The 25,388-nt window shown below is 40.0% G+C and overlaps 1 protein-coding gene across 1 annotated transcript; it reads left to right on the forward strand.

Annotated features, from left to right (window-relative positions):
* Positions 1 to 1,103: 1,103 nt before the first annotated feature.
* Positions 1,104 to 23,775, forward strand: LOC143142254 (uncharacterized). Its single transcript, XM_076303031.1, has 9 exons — positions 1,104 to 1,473; positions 15,242 to 15,357; positions 15,569 to 15,671; positions 15,996 to 16,031; positions 18,694 to 18,817; positions 19,116 to 19,214; positions 21,846 to 21,958; positions 22,084 to 22,122; positions 22,374 to 23,775. Exons 1-9 carry the CDS (start codon positions 1,453 to 1,455, stop codon positions 22,614 to 22,616), a joined length of 894 nt encoding a protein of 297 aa, XP_076159146.1. The 5' UTR covers positions 1,104 to 1,452; the 3' UTR covers positions 22,617 to 23,775.
* The last annotated feature ends 1,613 nt before the right edge of the window (positions 23,776 to 25,388 follow it).

Below are 25,388 nucleotides of genomic sequence, written 5' to 3' on the forward strand. Positions count from 1 at the left end.
TGCTATTTTAAATAAGAAATATGATGCAATAGAAGGGCATATTTAACGGATTCCGTGTAGACAGATAACACGCTTGGATCGCTACACACACATCAAATACACAGGAATGATTATCAGCCTGTTCACATCGGCCCTATTTTGACATCGGACCGATACCGATGTGTAAAAAAATGACCATATCGGCGACCGATATATCGTGCATCACTAGTCTATCTATCTATTTATCTAATGCAGTTTTCCAGTAGAATAGTGCAAATAGGCCTAGTGGATAGTATTGTTGACATATTGTCAGGGTTGGTGGATCAGACCCAAGTGCAAGACTCCTCCAGGGAGACTTTTAGAAAACCACACTTTAATGAAGGACAAACTTACTAACAGACTCGACAGATAGACAAGGAACAGGAGGGTAGAAATACACATACCAATTAACAGAAAGACAGAGGACTGGACGAAACCAACGAGACAATAACAGGGAACAGGTGAGGAGGCAGAAATGGAGGGAAAACTAACAAGACAGGAAGCACAGACCAAATAAGGAGATGGGGTGGAGACAAAGACAGGTGACAGGCAGGTAACACAAAGCACATGGGGAACAGGCAAAAACAAACACAGGACAATACACAAAATGGCCACCAGGGTGGCACAAAATCAGCAGTCCAGGCCAGATCCTGACACATATCCTGCATCTAGGTTCTTATTTGAATCCCATGAGGACATGCTGGCAAATTAATTAGGGCTGTGTATGCAAAAACAAGTTTTCTGTAACTGGCATTAAACCATCTATAATCTCATTTTATGTGAAGGAAAATACTTTTTTGACACTTCTCTATGTATCTCTTTCATCAGTCTCTCTATTCTTAAATATGTCTCTCTGCATGAGTTAGAATATATTAAATATTTCATTTAAAATGTTGTATTTGTCTAACATGCGTTGGTAGCTATTTTTGAGTCTCTATGGTTGGTAGGCTATTTCCTTCAGGCTATGGTGTAGTAAGAGTGCCCTATAAGCTCAACTCTGACCTATTTCTGGGTTGCATTTGCTTCCTTTGCCCTTGCTTCCTTCCTGTTCTAGTTTTGCTACCTGTGCTTGCAGCGCTACCTTAGGTTGAAATCATAGACTGTTGAAATCCAACTCATTGGATAGCCCCACCCTGGGTAAGCTATAATAGCCTCCCCTATAGCCAGGAGAATGCAAACGTTCCAGATATGCAGGCTGAGCAGAGCTAGATCAGCCGACCAGCTCGTGCTCACAGTTTTGCTCACAGTTTTACAGAACGAAGGCGACCGGACACTATTTAAGTTTTTGAAAGTAGACCATTAAGTTAGAAACTAACGTTCGTGACCAAGAACATCAGACAGCTGACGTGAGAGGTCTCTGGAAGAAAACCTCGAGCTGCCTGGATCAACACACCGCACTGTCAAGAGCCAACAGATCACGACCATTCGCTCGCCATGGCCATGCAGGAATCTCAGGTAAGGCAGGCATCTGGGCAATGAGAAAAGTCATGGTAATTCATCCGCTTTTGATGTTCACACACTGATCACGTAATTCCAGCATCGACCGTTTAAAAATACTTTCTTTTAACGGGTCAATGTTGGCATTAGGCTACATGTTTGTCTTGCTAGGTGATTAAAGTTTGATAGATTAAATGCCAGTTAAAACTAGTCGTTGTTGGAAATCTAGGTCTCTCACACCCACACACATCCGATTTGGTTCCCCATGGAATTCGTGTTCCAGACTATAAAATACGTCTTTACGCAGAAGCTCTAATCGGCTAACGTAACTGAAAACACGGAAAACGCCATTCTGTACTGTGAATTCGCACGGTAACCTAGTTACAACAGCCCGTGGCTATGTTTGTCTTGCTAGTTGAGGTGAGTTTGATAAGCAGGGCTACTACGCAAGTTGCGTAGCCCCTCAATACCCTCTCCCCGTCTCCCCTTGAGTCAAGCTAGTGCAGTGGTTCTTAAACTTTTTGTCTGGCGACACCCCAAAAAACATGGGCCAAGGATGGGACCAGGGATGGATTACTGCACGGGCCTACCGGGCCCAGGCCCAAGGGGTCAGGGGGCCCTAAAGCCTTTGCATGGAATCATTGCCTCAATATCAACAAATCAGGATGTAGGCTATGAATCTGATTGAATTTAGTATTGGCCATCCCCAAAATGCACCAGAATACAGGAAATCACATCAAACAAATTAAAAAAATTCTGGGGGAGGACCCCCAAACACCCCCTCCTCCCACATATACGACAATAAGTGGGGGGCCCTTAATATATCTGGGCCCAGGGGCCCGAAAGTTCATAATCCGCCCATGCTCGCGACCCCCTTCTCTCTAACCTGCAGAATTTGGTTTCGAAATGTTGTGAAATGGGCATTGGAAGCAGAGGCAGAAAATGTGTTTCTCTCATAGGTAGGCCTAGGCTATGTCAACATCAAAGGCATTATATCAATGGCAGCCTTTGACTAAAAACCTTTACAAAAATGTCTTTAATCCAGACTGCAAATCATTTCTAGCCCAGCCTTTCTCAAACTTCTTTAACCTGAGGCTTTGGGGTCATAGGGCCCACCTACCTACACGACCCCCCAAATCAAAGTATCTTTATGATTATCATCATCACAATTATTATTATCATGTTATATTGTTACACACATGCATTTCAAAACAGTCAATGTTAAAGTGCTAACATTGAACATTGTTCACAAAAGGTTAGTGAAAACATGCACATCAGAGGACTGCTTTAATATAAAATATAATTACAATAGTTGCAATGCTTGTGCATGGTTGCATGATGCTAGTATGAGAAATACTTCTCAAAACAACAGCACCTAGATTGGCAAATAGCGCACCGCTGATGGTATGCCACCGGTGGCGTGCCACTTGTGGTCCACCATTGGACCACTATCTCTTTAAATTGTCATGAATATTAAGAAAACATATTAAAATGATATATGGAGTATAACTGAACAAATGAAAAAGATTTTAGACCAATAGTTGCAAAATATTGGCCAATTTGTCTGCAACCCGCCAGCGGACCGCCAGAGAACCCACTATCGCCAGAGAACCCACTATCCCGTTTCCCACTATCCCACGGTGCTGACAAGACATATTTTACCAATTAAGTCCACAGACAAACATAACATTCAAGTAAACAATATAAAAAGTAAATAAGAAAGCACATACTATGAAGAAATAAGAGCAGCAAAATTTGGGTTGAAATTGTGCAATTTTGCATACAGTAGACAGTCAATATAATAGTGCAAAAGTCAGGCCAATAAATGGCTGAGGTAGTTCTGTTTGACCTAAGTATGCAAGTGGCTTGGTGGTGACTGTGCAAGTGACTGGTGGTGCGGGAGCGCAGGCTTCTGTACCTCTTCCCAAAGGGCAGTAGATCAAACAAATTGTGAGCGGGGTGACTTGCATCACTCACAATTGTGGTCGCCTTGCGGGTGAGGTGGGTGGTGTAAATGTCCTTCAGGGAGAGGAGTGAAGCACCAATAATCCTTCTAGCTGTGTTCACTATGCGCTGCAGGGCTTTCCTCTTGTATTCAGTGCAGCTTCCGCCCCACACAGCGATACAGCTGGAGAGGATGCTCTCAATGGTGCCTCGGTAGAATGTGACATGCTTTTTAATGAAATTTCATTTACAGTTTTTTTCAGTCGCTTTGGTGCTTTTCTCACATCAGAATGAACATTTTTATAACTATTAGTTCAACCTCCACAACATTAAGTAATTTGTGCACATCATAGTAGCAATTTCTCCTTCCAAGAGAATTGCAAAGAGCATACACTATATTGAAGAGAATCAGGGGAAGCCAGTCCAGTAGCTATGTCTTTGGCAAGTAGCCAAACTACTGTTACTACTACTGTAGTAACAGATACAGATGAAGTCAGTCAGCCTCAGACAGTAGGCTATACAACCAGATATGTACAGTAAGCATCAAAAGCAGCCCAGCCAGACCCTAAAACTATATAGCTGTGAAGGCGATTTACACACAATTATTTTTCTTTCCTGGAGCCCTTTATGGGGCAAAAAAACTTTATTTGATAACTTCCGTAGACATCAAAAATGGGGTGGAATTGTATTGGGAGCACTGGGGTGTCAGATGTGACTGTAAAAATATGGTTACATTTTGTCCCTCAGAGTTCAGGTAGGAGGGCCCCTTAGCAGGATTTTGCTCAGGGCATCATGGAGGTCTGAACAGGCACTGTTAAAATCAAGGGGGCAGGCGAATTCCCGGAAGTAGAAGAATCGACGTAGGCTGGAGGGACCACCTCTCTGCTAACTCCCATAGAAGTCCATTCATTCTAGGATTTTTTTGAAATACCATAACTTCATATAACATATATCCTGTGCCGATATTGTAGCTTCTGTGTAATCTACATAAACACTACAAAGGCAAAACAGACTCCATTACCTCGTCTGTAACGTTGGTTACCCGTAAGAAGAATGGTTAGCTTGTTAGGTTGGAGGGAAGCTAGCTTTGACGTAATCTCTCTTTCGCGCCGTAGGGAGATAACCGTATTGTTTGGATAAGAAGCTCAGTCCACCTTACTGTATATGACGGTAACTCATAAGCAAAACCTAGCATACACGACCGTACGTTAAGGTAAAGCATTACACAGAGGCAACCTTATAATAATAAAAAAGTAAACCTAATTTTTTTTAAAACGGCACTAATCATTTCAGAGGTTTTCGATGGATGGAAAGAAGATTAGCTTCAAGGCTATAACTTTTTTGTTTTGTTTTAGCATGACTGTTTTTGAAGATGATCATGTATGGTAGCTTCAACATTAACACAACTTGGTGAGGATGATATTAATAATAATACATAAATAAATGTTTAACTTTGATGACTTTGAAGGCGAAGGAAGTGTGAGAAGAATTTCTGTGTATCTATCATATGAGTTACAAGATTCAGTTCGATGGCTAACGTCACGAAGTTAAGTGTGAGTCTGCGCAGTACTGGGGGGACCAACTGAAAAATCGTTCTATTTGACTCAGTGCCCTCCCATTGAAAACGACGGAGTCTGTTCGTCCATTTCTTTTACTGTCTATGGTTAAAATGCTATTTAAAACTAGTCGTTGTTGGAGAACTAGGTGCCTCACACCCACACATAGATAAGGGTCCCACCGTTATGTTCCTTTTCTGTGTTTGACTTTCGACACAAACTGGTTTCCTTGGTCGTGCACGCAATGTCAGCAGGTCAACAACAGGTCAGACATTCCCACACATATAAGGATAGCCTACTGACAGTTTTCAAGGCGCATTTTATGTTGTTACACTTCAACCACTCGGATGAAAGACCTATGAGAAAGGTATGGCATTGATAGATCAGTACGCACAGTGTAGTAGGATAGTTTGCAACATTTTTCATGTCTTTGCGAACATGACAAGAAACCTTCTCAATTTCTAAAGGCAGGGAACATTGGACTACAAACCATAGACCTAGTTGTTGTGTCAGTGTAATCATTTGTGTCAGATAACTCAAGACCATTTGTGTCAGATATGCTGATAGCTGATCAAAAGTTGCCTGTGCGGTGCTTGCGTGGTTGATAGTTCAATAGAATGCATGACTGAGATATGAAAGTTACCCAGTAGTGATGCACGGGCTGGATTATGACCCAGGGAGGCCACAGGGAGGGGTGGGTAGTAACGCACAGTAAAAAAGCTTCTTCTTGTGCAACTTCTTGTGCGAAGTTGTACATTTCTGTGGGTCGTTTTCTGAACTTGTATGTACTTAAAAGAGAAACATGCCTGCCCAATAAAGAAATATTTGGTTAACTTACCTGTAGAGTGATAATTCCTGGTTGTAGCCGCTTACAAATCTCAACAGTCACAGAATGGATTTCGTTTAACAGAATGGTATAGGAATCTTTCAATGGTTTAGGCTTACTTTAGCAGATTTTGTTAAGATTTGTAAAAATATTGGTTTTATAAGGGTTGCCTTGATTTTCAGAAGACAAGTCACAGACAATCCGCCTGCCATTTCACAATTAGTGAGGCAGCAGATGTCACGCACACAGCTCACTTGATCACACAGCAGATCAGTTCTGAGGAATCAGACAGTCCATAGTCCATATGTAGCAAGGCAGCTCACTGCTCCGGGTTAGTGTGTGCTTCACCTCACTGTGTGCTCTGTGTGTTCACTAATTCTCGGATGGGATAAATGCAGAGACCAAATTCCTTGTATACCCAAGTACACTTGGCCTAGAAACGTGATTTACATTTACATAAAGTAAAGACAGAATGCAGGATGATCCTATATAGTGCATTGTTGAGGTGCATTAGTAAAGTGCATAGTGGACAGAATGCAGGATGATCCTATATAGTGCATTGTTGAGGTGCATTAGTAAAGTGCATAGTGGTCAGAGGTAGTCAGGTAGTCAGTCCATGTGCAAAAGGTGATGTAGCGGGGCGGGTGGGTAGGGGCTATTGATGGGTCTTGGTGTTGAGCAGCGTTTCTGATCCTGCTGCTGCGACTCCTAACGCTCCTGTAACGTCTCCCAGACGGGAGGATGGAGAACAGTCCATGACTGGGGTGTGTGTAGTCCTTGATGATATTGTGTGCACGTCGTAGACAACGTGAGTGATGAAGGTCAGGTCAGTGATTGCCGGGAGTGATGTGCCAATGATTTTTTTTGAGCAGTTTTCACCACTCGCTGTAGGGCTTTCCTGTTGGCCATCCCATACCACACCGTGAAGCAGTTGGTGAGGATGCTCTCGACGGTGCAGCGATAGAAGTTGCGGAGGATCTGAGGGGAGATAAAGATGTGTGTTGATTGTTAGTTAGGAAGTATATCTGGTATCACTAAGTGCAGGGTTGGTTAAGGCTGTTAAAAATTGTATTCTTTGACTCTGTTAATGTATCGGCACATGAATCTGTACATAGAATTCCTTAGCACAGCATGAAAGGCGGGGACAGTACTCACAGAGACTTTCTAATGTGGAGACACAGCACTCAGAAAATACTCCATAGAAATGCATTGGGTTAGTTTGTCACGCCAATATGGCCGTTGTCTACACATATCCCACCCCTTCCTCGGCAAAACGTCGACATGTGAATACATTGAGCCAATCATGTGGTGTGATGTGAATACATTGAGCCAATCATATGGTGTGTTGTGAAGACATCGTGCCAATCATGTGTTGTGATTAGGGATGTAACGATTACCGGTATAATGATAAACCGTGATAAAAATGTTGACTATAACAATTACCGTTTTCTTTTGAAATATCATAATTATCAAGGTTGATTACCACGGTGTTGAAACCGTGTGTTTAATCCTTCCCAGCTTCATCCGAGCCTGCTTTTGACATACAGTAGGCCTGGTACAATGACGCAAATTTGGTACCCTACTGATTCTGTTGTCTAATTCATGGTTTTAACTGCTATTTGGATTAGGCTACAACTGATTTTAAAAGGCGGAACATTTTTACCGCAAAACTTGGACTGTATAATTTAGCCACTCTGCATCTTTTTATGTTCGCGTCCACATTAAATCCATTCCACTCACGTTATCAGAAGAACACAGTAGCCTAAAGTATTATTTCGAACACTTTTTAGGTTAAACGCAGAGGTTTTGCTTCGTCTTGGCCGAGCGTCCAAACGAATCCTGTAAACGCACTGCCCGAAACCGCACCTTTCTGAAACCTGGTCCCAGAGTGGAGAAATCTGAAACCGTAGCCCGTTTGAATTCGTTTAGACAGCGAAACCGCACATCCTGCTTGTATCGATGATGTCATTGCCACACCTTAGCTGCCCTGGATTTGTACTTATAGTATTGCCTAGTTTTCATACATGACATTACCTACGATTACACTCCGTAAGATAAATATCACAACTGGTGCTGCGCAGCGCCGATAGCTTATGACTTGGTGGACTGAACACTGTTTTTCCCAGTGTTTTTTTATACATTCTAGCTACTGTCAGTGACGCGAGAGAACTTAAGTTATTAGGAAAGTGCGGTGTAAGTTTAGGCTACATTAATTTGTGCGTAGTGCCAGTGTCATTCATTTATCATGTCTTACAACATATACATGCATTCACAGTCGAGTGAAATCAGATATAAGCATACAAAGACGCTTAGAACTCACGTTAAGCCGATGGTAGCACACTGAATGCGAATGCGCGATTTGATGCAGGCAAAAGTAGGCTATTGACTGTTACTAACGAGGGTTTTATAGCAATAGTATAAATGTGCGACAGAATAGCCTAGAACTTGGGTAAGCCTTGCATTTAGTAGCCTAATTGCGGTGACTCTAATGTGAATCACGGACTATCCTACAACCAAAGAAAGTAAAGGTGATTAGTAGGCCTACCTGCATTAGCCAAATAAAGGACGGGACTGCACCCTTCACAAACCGTAAAATAAAGTTTATTAGTTTTACAGTTGACTACAGTTGACAGTTCACCATCAGTCCACACAAACAATTCTGGTTTCCTTGCATGAAATCACATGAAAGAGCTTTTTCTCAGCTTTTAAACGATGTTAGCCGCGAATTGCTGTGGTGAACGGTTCGCGAGAAAAGTAAATAATATAATTCAATTTAATCATCATAAATCATAAATTCTACTGAAGGTTTTGCGTCCATCTCCCTACCCATTCCTCTCGGTGCAATACTTAACGAACCTTTCGTTTAACACATGACAAACCATATATCAGAATAAACAGCAGACCTTACCGAACACAAAGGTGTAAAGCAGTCCCCCTGTGCAGTTATCCGTTCCAGAGTAATCCAGTTTTGAATTTGCAGTACATTTCGACATGCATTGATGTCTCCAAATTTGGGCTTTAAGTTTTACAATGTGTTTAAATTGTTCCACATGATTTCATAACGGGCCAAATACAAAATAAATGTTACAAATATCGCCTAGATATCGGTAAATCAGAGGACAGCTGACTAAGAGTTTGTGAAAGTAGATCACAAAATGCTAAGCATGCATCTAGGCTATTTGAGTTTCTTAAAGCTGAACTGTGCTCAAATTGTTCAATACATGATTTCATAACAGGCCAAATATAAAATAAATGTTAAATATAGCCTAGATATCTGTAAATATTAGATGATCAGATGATTTGCAGTTCTATGTAATATGTCATGTTCCATGTTTTTGTAATGTTTCATACAGTGATGCAGGTCTACTGCAGTGAATAGGCTATACAACTTTGATCATTTTTATAGCCTACTACTGTATAGTTAACTTTGGCCTTGGTGCCCTAACATGTGGCCTTTGTGCCCTCCACCAAATATGCCCAACTGAAGGCCAAGTGGCCTTGCCCCCAGAATGGTGAAATTCCAAGCCTGGTCTCACTCATTGGATCCAAATAACAGTAATAGCAACCTCCAAGTAATGTTAGGGTAAGTTAAGCTTTAAGCACATAGCCAATTAAACATAAAAAACTGAACAGGACACTTTTTGAAACTATTTCAGCTTGTGTAGGCCTATCAGTGCTTTCTGAACATATTGAACACACTTTTAAAAATACCGTGATAATACCGAAAACCGTGATAATTTTGGCCACTATAACCGTGAGGTTAAATTTTCATACCGTTACATCCCTAGTAGTTACAGGTGTTTTGGGAACATCAAAATAAACATTTACAATAAAAAATAAATTTTAGCGCCACTCAGGTGAAACACAGCATAGCAATTTGCTCCTTTTATGAGGCATTAACTCCTTTGGGGCTAAGAAGAACTTAACATATATTTTACACTACGCTCACACCAGTTGAAGAGATGAATAGCTGAGAGGATCTGGCCATCTTCTGGAAATAGTTACTGATACCAAATGAAAAAAAACAAAACTATTTTTAACACTTTGAATGCCACGCTGTTTTCGGATGCTTTGGCCCAGAGTGCCAGCAATCTAGATCATTGTTGACGATTTTTGTATAGCCACAACATATTCTATGTTATAGCGATGGACACATATGGCTTGTTTGAAAGGTGAGACTAAGCTCTTAGTGGGTACAAACCGTTTATTTCTACATGCCTCCGTTCCTGAGAAATCCCAAGCTAGTTTTCATCAAAATCCCTGTTTTTTTTCTAGAAATGGAGATATAGCGTCTTTCATGAAATATGAAGTGTTGCCTGTTAGTGTTGCACGGTGCACCGATACTACAAAAGTATCGCAATACCCTGAAATTAAAAATGTCACAATGCCTAATTTTATTAGTATCGATACTTTTGAGAATGACCGTGTTCTTTTGAAGTAACATGCCTGTGCGCAAGCCGCAAGGCATGCCTCTAGCGCCTCCTCCCCTGTGGCTGTGCGTCTTTTCTCCTCACACACATGTAAGCGCAGCTGTACTTCACCTACGCATAGCTGCCAACTCTCACGCATTGGCCATGAGACACACGCATTTGATTAGTTTCACACACTCACACGCCACACCCCCAATTTCTCACGCTGAAGTGTCAACCCGGTCGGTCAGATGTCTGAAAAATGAGTTTAGCCTATCTATAGATCTACCTGTTGAGCCACGGTTATGCCTTCAGAGACGGTGAAAGGGTTCAAGAGCACCCCCTGTCTGTGGAATTTTCTAAATTTTCTCTCATTTGCGATGCTACTTCAGAAGCCATCCCAGGCGCATTTCCCCCGCATTTCCCCGGCTTCAGGTATGCTTTGAGTATTATTGAGTATTTTTCACGCTGAAGTGTCAACCTGGTAGGTCAAATACCTGGCAGATGAGGTTCAACTAAACTAAACCTATACATATGATATCACACATCATGTGAACGAGCAGAATCTAAGCTTTCCAATGATATTAGCGCCACGTTGCTGTGATAAATGGTTAGCGAGAAAATTATCATCGAACCGACGTGCAATTTAGGCTAATCATATTTGCATTTTGCACACAGTGCACACCCATTACTCTCGGTTTAATATCTCACTAACCCAATATCACAATAAACAGCAAACCGTACCGAATACAAGGATATAAAGCATGCCTCTGTGCAATAAGTGGTTCCTGAGTAAAGGTTTTGAAATTCCAACACATTTCTACATAGCCTCATTGGGGCGAAAGTATAATGTATTCTAATGTAAACTATTTGTCAGTAGGCCTACATACATTTTTGTAAATTGCTCAGCCATAGATTATCAGGTTCCAGCCAATCCCACTTACACAGATAAATTAATATATTTATATTGGCATGCTTCCTAGTGACATTAATGCAAAGAAAATCAAATAACGAGACAGAAATATTGATATAAAGCCTGACATAAGCCATATGCAAACATTCACATCATGCAGATATGGGTACATCTTGAAAAAGGAATAGCATGTAGAAGGCTATAGGCTTACAATGACCAATATATTATCTTAAATGAACTAGCTGAATAACACAGGTGACCACTTCTGCATAATGAAGTGCTGAAATGTACACACATTTTTGAACATTTCTGAACTGTGAAATGTAGGCCTAGCATATGTTTTTGTGGTTGTGAACTTATTGCAATATCACCATAACTATAACACCTGTGTATGCATGGTTATAATTCTGAAGTGCAAAATAGCTTAGGCTACAGCACAAATATTTCCATAAAAATAAGCAAGTCTGACCTCTGAATTTATTTTGAAACTACACCTGATTGATGCATTTATAAAAGTTCAAATATACAAACATTTCTTAAATTCTTACATAACACCCACCCACTTTTTAAAATTGTTAGTTTGGACCCCCCCTTCCCACACACACACTTTTGCCGTGCGAAATACCAGTGCTGTTTTCAGCATCTGTTTAGTGCTTCATTGTCATTTTCATTGGATTCTCCCATTTGCGCGTATATCGCTCATAAACTTTTTTTTTGTTACACGCATTCTCCCATTCCGCTTCTGTCACACACACAGTGACAAGCGCCAAATCCCCCGCAGTGTTGAAGAGATCAGTCGTCCCCCTCATTTTTGGTAAAAAGCCTTATAGGTACGCCAAATAAATAATAACCTATAGGTTTACGCTAGGCTATGTAAAACTCCCCATTAACAGCATCACGTCACTAACCACAGCGACTGCACAATCTCGTATTCACTCTGTTGGATATCTGAACCCAGTTTGTCTACTTAGATACTGTAAATCCTCAAATTATGGCCCGGGTTTTAAGACAAAGTACAGGCATTAAGGGGCAGGATTGTATTCGAGACAGCCCTTTATTTCTTATGCGAGTTTTATTTTGAGACATGCGTTTCTTGGAGCGGCATACTGGTAGGCCTTCAAAAGCATAACATTTTCGGTTTAGTTTGATATTTAATTTACTTTTGGACTGTTTGATTATATTGTTAAATGTTGGGACTGATGGGCACTGAAATCTGGGGAGGTATTTGATGATCACTATTACGTATGTAGTTGAAAGAGTGTTGGGATTTCAAACAAACCATCCGCTTTCATGCGTTCATTGAACGTCCGCGGTGCTGTAATGGAAACCTTATTGCGTAGCCAAGTAGCCTATTGAGTTATTTTTAAATTATGCATGATTTACTTTTTATTAATTTCGTAGGCTGGCTTTATTTTATGTTCTTATGTTTCTATATGTTATATAGAAGTATCTAAATAACCTGTTAAAATGTACCAGAATTCAGGAAATTGCATCTAGTCCAAAACAAATTTTCTGGGGGAGGACCCCCATACCCCCCACTGAAATGTCCCACCCACTTTCAGAATGCCTCCGACGCCCATGGTCCTACTAGTAGGCTAGATCCCTTTGATACAATGTTAATTTAACTCTGGGACCCTGGTCCCAGGGATGGATTACAGCACGGGCCTTCCGGGCCCAGACCCAGGGGCCCAAGGTGTCAGGGGGCCCTGAAGCCCAAGCCTTTGCATGGAATCATTGCCTCAATATCAACACAGCAGGATGTAGGCTATGAATCTGATTGAATTTAGTATTGGCCATCCCCAAAATGCACCAGAATACAGGAAATCATATCAAACAAATTAAAAAAATTCTGGGGGAGGACCCCCAAACCCCCCTTCCACATATGCGACGATTAGTGGGGAGCCCTTAATACATGTGGGCCCAGGGGCCCAAAAGTTCATAATCCGTCCATGCCTGGTCCCTACACCTGAGAACCACTGATGTACGATTTTTTTACTGTACGGTATAATGCTGAATGAGCCAAACAAAAATTTCCGCAGCAAAATTTTGGTTGGCCCCACCAAATCTCACTCCAAGGTTTTTTGAAAAGTTGGCAGCCCTGGCCTACGACTTGTCAATATTGTGTTTTTGGCACTCAACGCATGGGAACAAAAAATGCAATATTGCGTTTTTGGCACTCAAAGCATGGGAACAAAAAACGCAATATTGCGTTTTTGGCACTTGAAGTGTTAATACCCTCAATATCACACTTAAAGAGTGGTTCAGGATTTTGGACATAGGACCTCATTTCCAAGTTAGCAAGTGTGATATTTAGCATTGGAGACCGTTTTCAACACGTTTCATCCAGTCCTTTTAGTTGCAGAGTTCGCAGGTGCTAGGCTAGCGCAAGTCAACAGTATGTGTTAAAAAATGCAAATAAATTATAACGCCAGACGGTGGCCCCTGGGGACCAAACTAAACTTATCCGTAGTGGGGCTACATGCCCACCAAGTTTCATGTGCCCCGGTGTTTCGGTGTCCCGGGTATCGTTGACCAAAAATTCAGGAAGTATGGCCCTTTCCATTTGTCTCGTAAATCCTCATACGTCCACCCGTACAACATGTACGAATGAGTTGCTAGCGCAAACGCTGGGATTTGTAGTCTTTTTGGGAAGAACATGGATGCCTCCAGGGCAGCAGCTGTCTCGTTAGTGCTGGACATTGGTCTAGAACACGAGAACACATCCCTCATTCACCCTTGTTGGGTATGGTCAATGTGAATTAATAATAAAAACTTTTTTTAGTAACTCAATGTCACCTATTTCAATTTCAACAAGTGCTGTCGTGTTTCTCTCGAGCCAAGAGGGGCATAAGCAGGCTAGTCATTGTTATTGTTTTGTGCTACATGTAGCCTCTAGCTAACTGGCTGGAAAACAAATTGTTACATTGTATTGCACACACAGCAAGACCGTGCAATGCATGAATTGGTGACCGGATTAAAGCAGCAATGTAATCTAGTGTGTAATAAATGTCATCTCATCTCAACATCTCGACCTTCTTAAGAACACAGTTAAAAAAATTATTAGGAAAATAATATTGGTGAATGAGGAGAGTAACTTTAAAGATAACCAGTCTCCCCTGGATACAAATCCCACAGATTGGTGATCAATGCAACAAGATTCCCGATGTTTGCTAAATTTGCACAGTGCTATCTATAATTGTAGGCTATATGTGAAGGCCTATCCGCAAACTAAGTCCCATCTGAGCGAGAATTTTCAGCAGCCGGACTGACAGTAAACCGATTGCCACACACCTCACCCCAGAACATGTAGATGTGTACATTTTTCTGAGTGAGAACACGTAGACTAACTCATCTGTAACTTTAAGAAATCGCTGGATCAGGCAGTTGTTTAATGGTCACAGTTTTTTTGTTTAGCCTACAGGTGTCCAGCTCTAGCACTTTTTTTTAGCGTAGCCTACATGTAGCGTTGCATAGCCAACTGCTTGCCAATAAAGACGTTGCCGTGACTATCCAATACAGTTTAAAAACTTGAATGAAACATGGCATTAGGGCATGTTTTTATATTTTTCCCGATGTGTTTTTTCCTTCAGGTGTCCACTCCAGCCTATTTCAAGTAGCCTGTTGCCTTGGCTTATGTTCCGTTGCGTAGCCTTAAGCCACATGAAAGTGGCAATAAATAAATTGCTGCGACTATCAAATAGCCTACATTTGAATGTAAAATGGCACGGTATGTTTTCATTGTTGATATTATGCTTTCTTTGTTTTCTTACAAGTATCCTGACTATTTCTTTTTCAAGCCTATAAGCAACATGTTGCATTGCACAGCCTAACCACATAAAATGATCAATAAATATGTTTCCGTGGCGATCATATATCCGGCCTATTTTAAAGGTGAATGTAAAATGGCTTTTTTCCAATAGTCATTTATTGAGGAATGTATTAGGCTTGCTGTGTGTGTGTTATCATAATGTGTGTGGTGATGGGGGTGGGTGGGTTTAATGAATAATTGATTATTGTTCATTAACATTAGTGAAAGTCGATTAAAAACATTTCTATAAATTTGCAACCCTAGTCCCAAGATCGTTACCTCTGTACCATGGACTTACCTTGCCTGTTATGTTTTCTCTTTGTCTTCAAGACTGGACCGGTATTTTGCAGCATTTATATCCACTACCAACTGATAAATGAAGAAAATCATTATAAAGTGGTGACTGCTGTGGGGAATGTGCGGTCTGGAGATGTAGAGCCCCTAAAGTAAGAAATGAAAATCTTCCACCTACCCCCTTTATAAACCTCTTTGTATTTTAGGTTTTGTTAGCTATGTACAGTCTAAAGACTTATTTAATGTACAGTGATAGAGCCTGTTGGATAAAAAAACTATTTGTGCATGCATGGTCTAAACATGAAATGGTGAAAAAAATTAAACCAAATGATACCATGACTGCCATTATTGATGCCTCCACAGAAAAGGATTTAAACTCGTGAAGCTGAATGACAAAGATCTTTTGGGTGCGACTTCAGAACAATTTTTCAAATTGCTGAGTGGTAGTCAAGGTGAATTCTCTTTGGTAAGGGTAAATGTTTTTACAATCCTCACACTTACATAAGTTTACCCCATTCACTGTTACTGTAGGATATCAGCACATAGTACCACACCAATAAACATCGGCACTTCATTCTTTAGCGAAGGCCCTTTTAGAGGAGTAAAACAGGTGTTTTCAGATAGTAATGTGACGTTAGACAGGTGTTTTCAGATAGTGATATTTATCATAAATTGCTAAATATTGATATAGCTCTTAAATGTGGAACTAAATATTCTTAAAGATCATTGTCTCATTGTATGCTGATGAATCCTGTTCTGAACTCACTCTACTGTCATCTTCATGTTTAAGACAATAACTGAAGATCATGGAGCAACGAACGATTCGGTGAGTTGCCTTTTACCATAGCATAGTGGTGGCCATCAGAGATTGGGTCATCCTTACATTGACTTAGTGTTGTAACTTTTTAAATAAAAAAAGTAATGAAAAAGCCACAGAATTCTTAAAAGTTCAGCAGTCTTACTGAACTGTAACTTCTCACTCATCAGTTGTTATTCAAAATATCTTTGCTGAAATCCAGTGAACATTTTTTTGTCTTTTTACCCATTTTATCTATCAGACTTACTGTATACAGTGCCTATAAAAAGTATTCACCCCCTTTTTTATTAATGGAATCTTGATCAATTTAAGTCAGCATTGAGTAGACAACATTGAGTAGACCTTTGGTCGCAATTAACACATGAAGTCTGCATGAATAGGTCTCAAATAGGCTTGCATATCTAGATACAGCAGTTTTACTTAATTTTTCTTTGCAAAACTCTGCCAGGTTGGAAGGGGATCGGGGGTGAGCAGCCCTTTTTATGTTCAGCCACAGAGTTTCTATAGGATTGAGGTCTGGGTTTTGTCTCAGCCACTCCAGAACATTTACACTTATTGTCTTTAAACCATTTCTGTGTAATTGTCGCTGTAGGCATTGGCTCATTGTCTTGCTGGAAAGTAAATCTTCTCCCAAGTCATAGTCCTCTTGCAGACTGAATCAGATTGTCCTTCCATATATTTTGCTGAATTCATTTTACTTTTACCTTTACAAGCCTTCCAGGGCCTTCAAATTAAAGATGGTGTGTTTTGTGGTGATGTGCAGTGTTTGGTGTCCAACAAAAATAGCATCTAGTCTTATGGCCAAAAAGCTCAGTTGTGGTCTCATCAGACCAACGAACCTTCTTCTATTTGACCTTGGAGTCTCCCATATGTCTTTGGACAAACTTAAAGTGTAAGTTCGGTGTAAATTGACCCATAGTCCTGTTGTTCAAGCTCATCACATGCAGCCCATAGGAAAAAGAATGGGACAATTTGGGACAACATAGGCCAAGTTATGGACAGGCAGCTTAAAGCAGACCCATGGGGCAGTAGGGTGGTTCACAATATAATGGTATGACCAAAAGTTTTCCAAATTTTGCCAGATCGCATTTTGCCTTGTTCCTATTGACATTTTGAACATCTGTACCAAAAATTGAGCCAATAGGACGCCAGTAAAGGGTGGCACACTTTTTCACAATTGCTCAACCTAAGAATGCATAACTTTCGCAGGAACCAGAAACATGAACAAAATAAAAGATAAGTATGGTCATTAATAATCTCTCCCTGTACTAAATGAGTAAGAACATTAGAACAGTTAAAACACTATTCGCTGTATGATGACTTTGTTCTTTTTGATACTTTATCTCTGTGTCCTTGCACAACACGGAGCAAAAATTGCTTTTGGTCTTCGTTTCGCACAGATTGTTGACAGCGTTTAATAAGGGCAATGCCTCTCTCTGCACTGTCATTGATGACCTTCAAGGAATGAACTTTTTGACGCAGATTCTCATCTGTGAGAATGGACCTCACATCATCAGGGTTACTTCTGCCATCCATTTGGCCTTAAGTAAGAACCTCAAAGAAGTGGATTGAGCAGCAAGGGACGAGGCCAGAGATGGTAGCTGCACTGCTCTTGTGGAAGAAAGACTTGGCATCAAGTTTTTGAGCATCTTCCCAGGGCGTCTTTCAAGATTTCTCAGCATTGTCTCTTTTTCTTCAACATCAACACAACAACAACAACAACAACAACACGTTACATTTATTTAGCGCTTTTCTCAACACTCAAAGCGCTTCACAGGGAAGGGGGGACCTCACTAACCACCACCAATGGTGGTGAGCTGAGCATCAAAAAACGCCAGGGCGACGAGTTCTTCTGACAGATACCACAAATGTCATCCAATGCTCTTCAATGCAGAATCTGCAATGGTTTTATCCGGATACCAATACATCATGTATTGTTTGTGTGTAAATATTGTGAAAAAGTGTGCCACCCCTAAATGTGCAGCAATTGACTCCATTTTTGGTACAGATGCTTACAATGCCAATTGGAACAAGACAAAACGCGATCTGGCAAAATTCGGTGAAAATTAATTTTGTGAACCACCCTATGGGGCAGTGAGGAGTTACTTTCAGTTTCAGTTTTGATGCCCCCATGTCGTCATCGTCTTGCTGCCCTCCCTCTGTTCTGTGATTGGTCTCCTAACTGAGGCGAAAATTTGCTCCATGGAATCCAGGCTGCCTAGCAGCGTGAATAAAATTGCCTGCGTAAGGCAGCATGGGAAAACCCAGGCTAACATTAATGATGGATTTCACTGAACTCCAGGGGATGTTCAGTGACTTGAATTTTTTTTTGTATCCATCCCCTCACTTTTGCTTGTCAATAATCTTTTCTTTTTTAAGTTTGTTTGTTTCATAGTGGAATTATAGCCAGGAATACTGATTGACCAGTGACTGGACCTTCCAGACACAGGTGTCTTTATATTACTATACCATACACATTCACTATTGCACTAATTGGCTGTTGATTTAGGGCAGTTACTTTAAGGGGGGGGGGGGGGTGAATATGTATGCAATTGCTTATTTTGAATGATACATTTTTAATTAATTAACATTACTTTAGGCACTGTATCTAGGCCTACTCTAACACACTTAAGCAGCCTCTCTAATGTGCTCTCTGATTATGTCTCTTAAGCATCAAGGAGACTCCAGCAACACCTTTGAAGAAACCACACTAATTGTGACACTGCAAGATGCCAAGATTGATTTGCTGTGTACAGACTGCGATGATCGGTGTATTTTAGAGAGTCAACATCTCTGTAAATGGCCATTCTTCTTTATTTCCTGATCCTCTACTTTAATGTCTGTCTTGAGTATATCTTAGATAGGAGCTGTCCATCTAAACATCTTAGTGAATATTGTTAATTGATGTATGAACTTTTCTGAATGTGTAATATTTAAAGGTAAAGTCAGCGATTGTACACGATTTTAAGCCCATACAATTTTTTTTTCACATTCAGCAATCATCATTGCAATTGAAATTAATGTAAAATTGTTATTGATTCACCTCAATTAAGTTTTACATTAGTTTCTGTTTATTCATTTCCTTTGTTTCAGTTCTAGAGCTCTGGGAATGTAGATCAATTAGGCTTGCGAATAAAGGCAGTGAGTACCTCGGATGGACGGCTGTGGGCCCTGGCTTTACTGACACAGCAGGTATGGCCTCATCATTTGCATCATTATGTTTATTCAGCTGACACTATTATCCAAAGCCACTAACAAAAAAGAACTAATATTTAAAGGACAATTCCGGCGCAAAATGAACCTAGGGGTTAATAATAACACGCAAAGTAAAAAGAAATCGCTATTTCTATACCACTAACAAGGTTCAAAATAGCACCACACTTCCACTGTGGCATAATGAGGGTCCCTACATGAAAACCGAAGCTTTGAGAACTTTGTAAGTGTACAGACAGTTTATTAAAAAGATAGTTTAGAAACAGTACCGTTCACATATACCGTCTTGGGAAAACTCACGTATGAACAATGTATGAACTACATGTACAGATATGTGCAATGTAGTGGCAGTACCATTATAGTAGTAGTAAGAACAATATAGATGCAGTGTATTAACAGAATATATTACAGAAACTGAATAAATATGGATATTTAGTATGAACCATATAAACAGGTATGGACAGCTACAGTATGTGCAGTGTAGTAACAGTACCATTGTAGTGCAGAAACAGTAACATTATAATAGTATTAAGAATAAGTGCAGGATGAAGAGCATTATAATCTATTATCACCCGGAGAGAAGAAATACTCTTTTCTGATTGGCTGGCGGGTGGCCTTTAATTCTGAATAACAGGACACCGTTCCATATCAATGCTTATGAATGGTAACTATAACAACCATAGTAGGACGACGGTTGCAGCGCTCTAGAATCTTTTGGTTGCAGGCTTCCCAACAATGGAATCAACTGTAAACAAGCTAACTGTCCATGCTAAAGTTGTACAACAAGCTGAACTAGTGAGCTTCTTTTTAAACAGAACCGCGTGTTTACAGTGTTTACAGTGGCAACCGGGTGATAAGCGGGATAACGGCCTTCGAGGTGTGTCCAGTTATACGGAATTAATGGACTCCGCTGCGCGTCGGGGAGTTTTTCCCCCCTGCCCTCGTCCATTAATTCCGTATAACAGGACACCTCGGCGGCCGTTATCCCTTACATATTCAATGTTCATTATTGAATGCTTAGCTGGAATGATGCTTTTCCATGTCATCTTATTCTTAAAGCATGCCTACCTGCAGGCATGCTATTGGGCTATGGGTTTTCTACAGGAAGGACACTGCAAGTATGAACTGCCCACAATGTAGTTTATGGCAATGTGGTTATCACAGAACAAAGACCTATTTTATTCTTATTCTTTCTATTTTATACACTCTTATATCTTAAACAAATAAATCACTGTATATGAAGAGCCTTTCATTAGGTATCTAGATAGTTAGGCCTATTCAAATACATAATGCCCCACCTTGATTACAACCTTGTTATGGGAGAACATTTTTACATGTTAAATATTTTATTAAAAATGACTATCGGCCGATAAATCGGTTATCGGTTTTTTAATAACTGAAATATTGAAGTCGGTAGGTTATCAGCTTTCAAAATCCCATATTGGTCAGGCTCTATAGGAGATGGAAACAAATTGACATGCACACATCAAATGCATACACACACACACACCCACACACACACATACAAGCATACACAAAAGTTGCAAGAGTAAGGGGGTGGAGTAGAAGATGCAGACAAATTGACAAGTGGGAGAGGATGAAAAGGACTGAGCGGTGGTCATATTTTGTACCGCTACATTTAGTTGTTAAATTGTTAAAACTCTACACATGCCTGATATCCACGCACCGCCCAGACCTTTTTGACCCAAATTATTTTATGATATTTTCAGTACACCACAGTGTAATCAAGGCAAACTTAATTTTATTATGCCAAAAAGGGAAATTCAGGTGGTCAAGGTGCAGGGATACTGTAGATGCGGAAGTTTTTTTTCTCAAAATTTCACAATATGTTGTTTCTGGCATTGTTATATGTATTTTTTCTTTCAGATAGTTTCTTCATTATTTATCTACACTATGCTTTATAGAGGTTTCCAACCTGCAAGTTGCTCTTTAAAATATATGTGTGTGGGGGCAAGAGCTGGACGCTCATTGGTGTAGAGAGTATACAGTATGGGAGACCAAACACAGTGCTGTGGGACCTTGTTTATAGACTTTAGAGAGGAGGTTGCTGAATTAAACACAGCACTTTACAGAGGAGGTAGCTGAATTAAATCTGAACTTGTGGGTCCATGTTTACAGACTTTAGAGAGGAGGTAGCTGAAATAAATCAGTGCTGTGGGACCTTGTTTATAGACTTTAGAGAGGCGGTAGCTGAATTAAATCTGACCTGTTGGCTCCAACTAAGGACAAACTCATTTTTCCATAAAAAAGCCAAGATTCTCCAGTTTGCCCCCCAGCACTTGCGGTTGTATGGTAATCTTCACAAAACTGTAATAAATATGAACCTGTGCACACAATATTATTGGCTACTACACAATGGAACATTGGAAGAACGTGTTCACTGTAAACAATTTATGATATTATTTACAATTTACAGTCTACTCCAGAGGCGTATGATGAAGATATCAACTCATGAAGGCTAATCATAATGATATGAATGAATTATAAATTATCATAATGATATGAATGAATTATAAAGAGGGAAGCAAACAGAAACAAAAAAACATAAAAATGAGTTTTATATATTGAATTTATTTACATCTTTTTCAGAAAAGATCACTATGCTTAAAATGGATAAACATGTTGTCCTGCAATTTCCTGGCTCCCTTAAATTCCTAACCTGTGAGAAGGAAAGGGAAGGGACCTTCACCTTGAAAGCTGAGGTATTTAATCAGAAGTATTCAAATCTCCATTTCAAGTTCGTGTTTCTTTCCACAGATGGGCTCATTATGTATTATCATGAATAGTAAAATGTGTTATGCCATTATTTGTTTGATTTGTTTTTTAGAAAAATGACAAGCTGAAAGACCTGCTGAGTGACATATCGGTAACTGATTTTCTTCTACCTTCTTCGAGATCTCTAGACTGAAGGGAACGATGATATATGTTTTTGATTCAGATGATTATTTTATCGTTTTCATTACTAAGAGTGACAAAGTTGGAATTGTTGTGAGAGACAATGATGGAAAACATGATTTAACTCTATTAACGTCATCTTTCATCCTTAGATTGAGCTTGTCTTTTGATGCCAAGATTACTGTAGACACATCCTAATTTTTCTCTTTTTTTTAATTTCAGGAAAGAAAGGTACCTCAAGACAAGAACAATAAGAAGATATTGGAAGACAACAGATCCTTTTTCTTCCACCTTACAATAAATTCTGATAATACATATACATTTGAGTCTGCCCTATACCAAGGTCAGTTCCTTTGCTGTACAAAGGCACAAAACAAATTAGCAGTCAGAAATGTACCCGGAGGAAGTGAAGTGGACACTTGCTTCGTAATGAGAACATCGAAAATTTTAAAAGCCTCTCCTTAAGGCTTACACACAAATACACTTCACTTACATGTAATATATCCAGAGACCCAGTGTAAGCTATTCACGGGGGCCAGACTGGGGGGAAAGTGGGACTGATTACAATGACCCCAAGGGGGGAGAGTGCCCTTGAAAAGTTTGGAATATATTTTATTTTACCCTTTATTTTCATTTCCAAATCAAATGTCAAAATGAATGACAGACAAAATGTCAAATTAGTGTATTGGCGGAATAACTTGTTTGATTGACTGACTGAATTATGTATACAAAAATTAGTAAAGACTGTCTTGAAGGTCACACTCATCCCTTTCTAAAGCAAAATGGTTTAGTCCTTCTGCACGACAATTCATAAGGTATGGCATTTTGTTTGTTAGTTGAGCATGGCTAGTGGTGGAGCCCCAACTGTTGTGCTGCTGGTTCAATGTCTTTCTCCAAGAAAGCTAAATTGGGTTACCAAGGTTACCAAAAAAGAAATGAAAATCAGGAAAAAGAGAGAGAACAAAAGGAGGGAAAACAACTTCTTTCCAAAGAGAGGTGAGCACTGAAATGTGTTTAGCAACACTAACAATTGGTTAGGGGGGCAATGCCATATTTTTGCCATATCCTAGCCTGGCCACACCCAGATCCTCATGAATGACTTTGTCATGTCATAATAAGCTACGGTCATGTGCCTCTTGGAGGCACACTTGCCATGAAAGAAAACATTTGAACTAACTAGGGTCTAATTCATGTAGATCTACAATCATAAATATAATTATCAAAAATAAATCAGACCAAAAAAAAAAAAACAACTTCCAATCACGCTGCGCTGTAACAGCAGTGGTAATGTCCCTCGACCCCCCGGTAGGGCTACCCATCATCCGTCTGTCTGTCCATTCATATGCGTGTGTCTGCACACATACACTGGTCTATTGTACAATACAGTGCAAAGGGTCACCATCTCTTATGTACCTAAATGTATGACTCATTGCTTCTATTTATTCAAAATGTAAAAATACAGAAACTGTACTCCTGGTTTAAAGGTACTGTAAGCGATTCTAAGCTATTTCTAACCCATAGCACATTTGTGTTACATTCAGTGGATATCTTCTCACTATTTGCTAGTTGTTTGTTCTGTAAGTACACTGTTAATTCTCAACTTAATAAAACCATTTAGAAATCATTTGATGATTGGCTGGAACAATTAAAGGGGAACTTGGCAACTATTTCAACGTAATAAACCCGTTTAGAAATCATTTGGATGGTTAGATGACCTGTTCCGGTGAAAATGGTAACTTTCCCCGCTACGCCTAGCCTCCCTTAGGCGGAAAACCAACCTTGCAACATTCCGGAAAGAGAAGTGAGAAACAAGAAACTCGTTTTAAATCGTGTTTCTTACCTTGTAACATCCACATAGTTCTGCCAAACTTATGCTAACAGTTCGCTAGCTTGTAAACAAATCCATGTACTTTATTGTTACCTTTTCCCACAGTTTGAAATAGCATAATGCGCAATTTCTCCAGCAGAGGGGGAAATCCTGCCAAGTTTACCTTTAATTTAAAGTGTAATTCCGGTGAAAATTGACCCAAGGGTGTTTTTCTGCATAAAAACAAATCAAATAAGCCGTGGAGACAGTAATTTTTGTTGATCAACCACTACAGAGCTTGGCCTGGTATATGCCATAGCCCTAAATCGCAAACAGTGCATTAGTTAAGTAACCTGACTCTCGCTAGATGAATTTCGTTCCGCCTAGCTCCTCTCATCCATCTGGGATCAATCCATTGGAGTTGTGCTTCAGAAGGCTGGGCTTTATTAAAAAACAATTTCACAGTCGCTTCTATGCTACGCTATCTATGAAACTCCCGCCCTGCATCCTGATTGGCTCTACCATACAATCTTGTGCTGAAATCACTCTCAACGGAACCGATCCCAGATGGATATGAGTGGAGCTAGGCGGAACGAAATTCATCTGGCAAGAGTCAGGTTATTAGTTAAGGGCAGTAAGCTAAACCCTTCCCAAATAAAAAAAAAATTAACTAGTAATTTTGTTTCGCCAGATTTACACTTTAACATAATCACTAAGGGTTTGCAAAGTTTGCTTTCTAGTAGGGTTGGGCACCAAAACACAGTTCTAATATGGCACCGGAGCCGACGCAAACGATAGTAACTGGATCACCCTCTCTCTCTCAGTTCTCCATGTCCTAATCTAGAAATCTAAATCTCATTTCAGTTTAGTTACTTTTAAATGCTTTAAACAAAGAACAAAATGGCGCCAAGAACAATCCCACATGATTGGTTCTCCAGTTGGCATCAGACACACCTACTCACACCCACTTCACACCTATCTGAATAGCATGAGGAGAGATATCATATATATATCAGAAATATCACTTATAGAATGTTCCAAACATTCTCACAATCACATCATTAAAATCCTTGTAATGAGACTATCAGAATGATACCAAACATGAATACATTTACATTTCATGACACATGGATACATTATATCAAGGTAATATCCTTTGTCCTGTGTAACTAACCAGCACATTAGCATTCCATTGGGGGAGGGGATGGTGTCTTTGTTTAAAACCATGAAGGGTTACATGGCTAACTAAAAGTAGTCTTGAAGTTAAATTATTATTCATTTTAACCATAAATTTATTGCCATCACTGTCTTGTCGTTGACTGACTCCTTGGTGAAGTTAGTTTCACTTTGCCAATGAGTTCAAATAATAGACGAGTACAAATGCGTGAAGGCTTTGCTAGATTTTAGTAAAGCATGGTTTTAGAATGACT

The sequence above is a fragment of the Alosa pseudoharengus genome, unplaced genomic scaffold, assembly GCF_046254945.1.
Source record: "Alosa pseudoharengus isolate Yale_2024_CS ecotype anadromous, Long Island Sound unplaced genomic scaffold, YU_APseudo_1.1 YU_APseudo_1.1_scf_24, whole genome shotgun sequence".
Taxonomy (NCBI): Eukaryota; Metazoa; Chordata; class Actinopteri; order Clupeiformes; family Clupeidae; genus Alosa; species Alosa pseudoharengus.

What these genes read in the sequence shown, in the direction of transcription:
- LOC143142254 (XM_076303031.1), top strand. Translation starts at nt 1,453, where the DNA reads ATGGCCATGCAGGAATCTCAG. An exon ending in TGGCCATGCAGGAATCTCAG is followed by an intron (nt 1,474 to 15,241) that starts GTAAGGCAGGCA and finishes TTTGTCTTCAAG; the next exon opens with ACTGGACCGGTATTTTGCAG. An exon ending in GGAGATGTAGAGCCCCTAAA is followed by an intron (nt 15,358 to 15,568) that starts GTAAGAAATGAA and finishes ATGCCTCCACAG; the next exon opens with AAAAGGATTTAAACTCGTGA.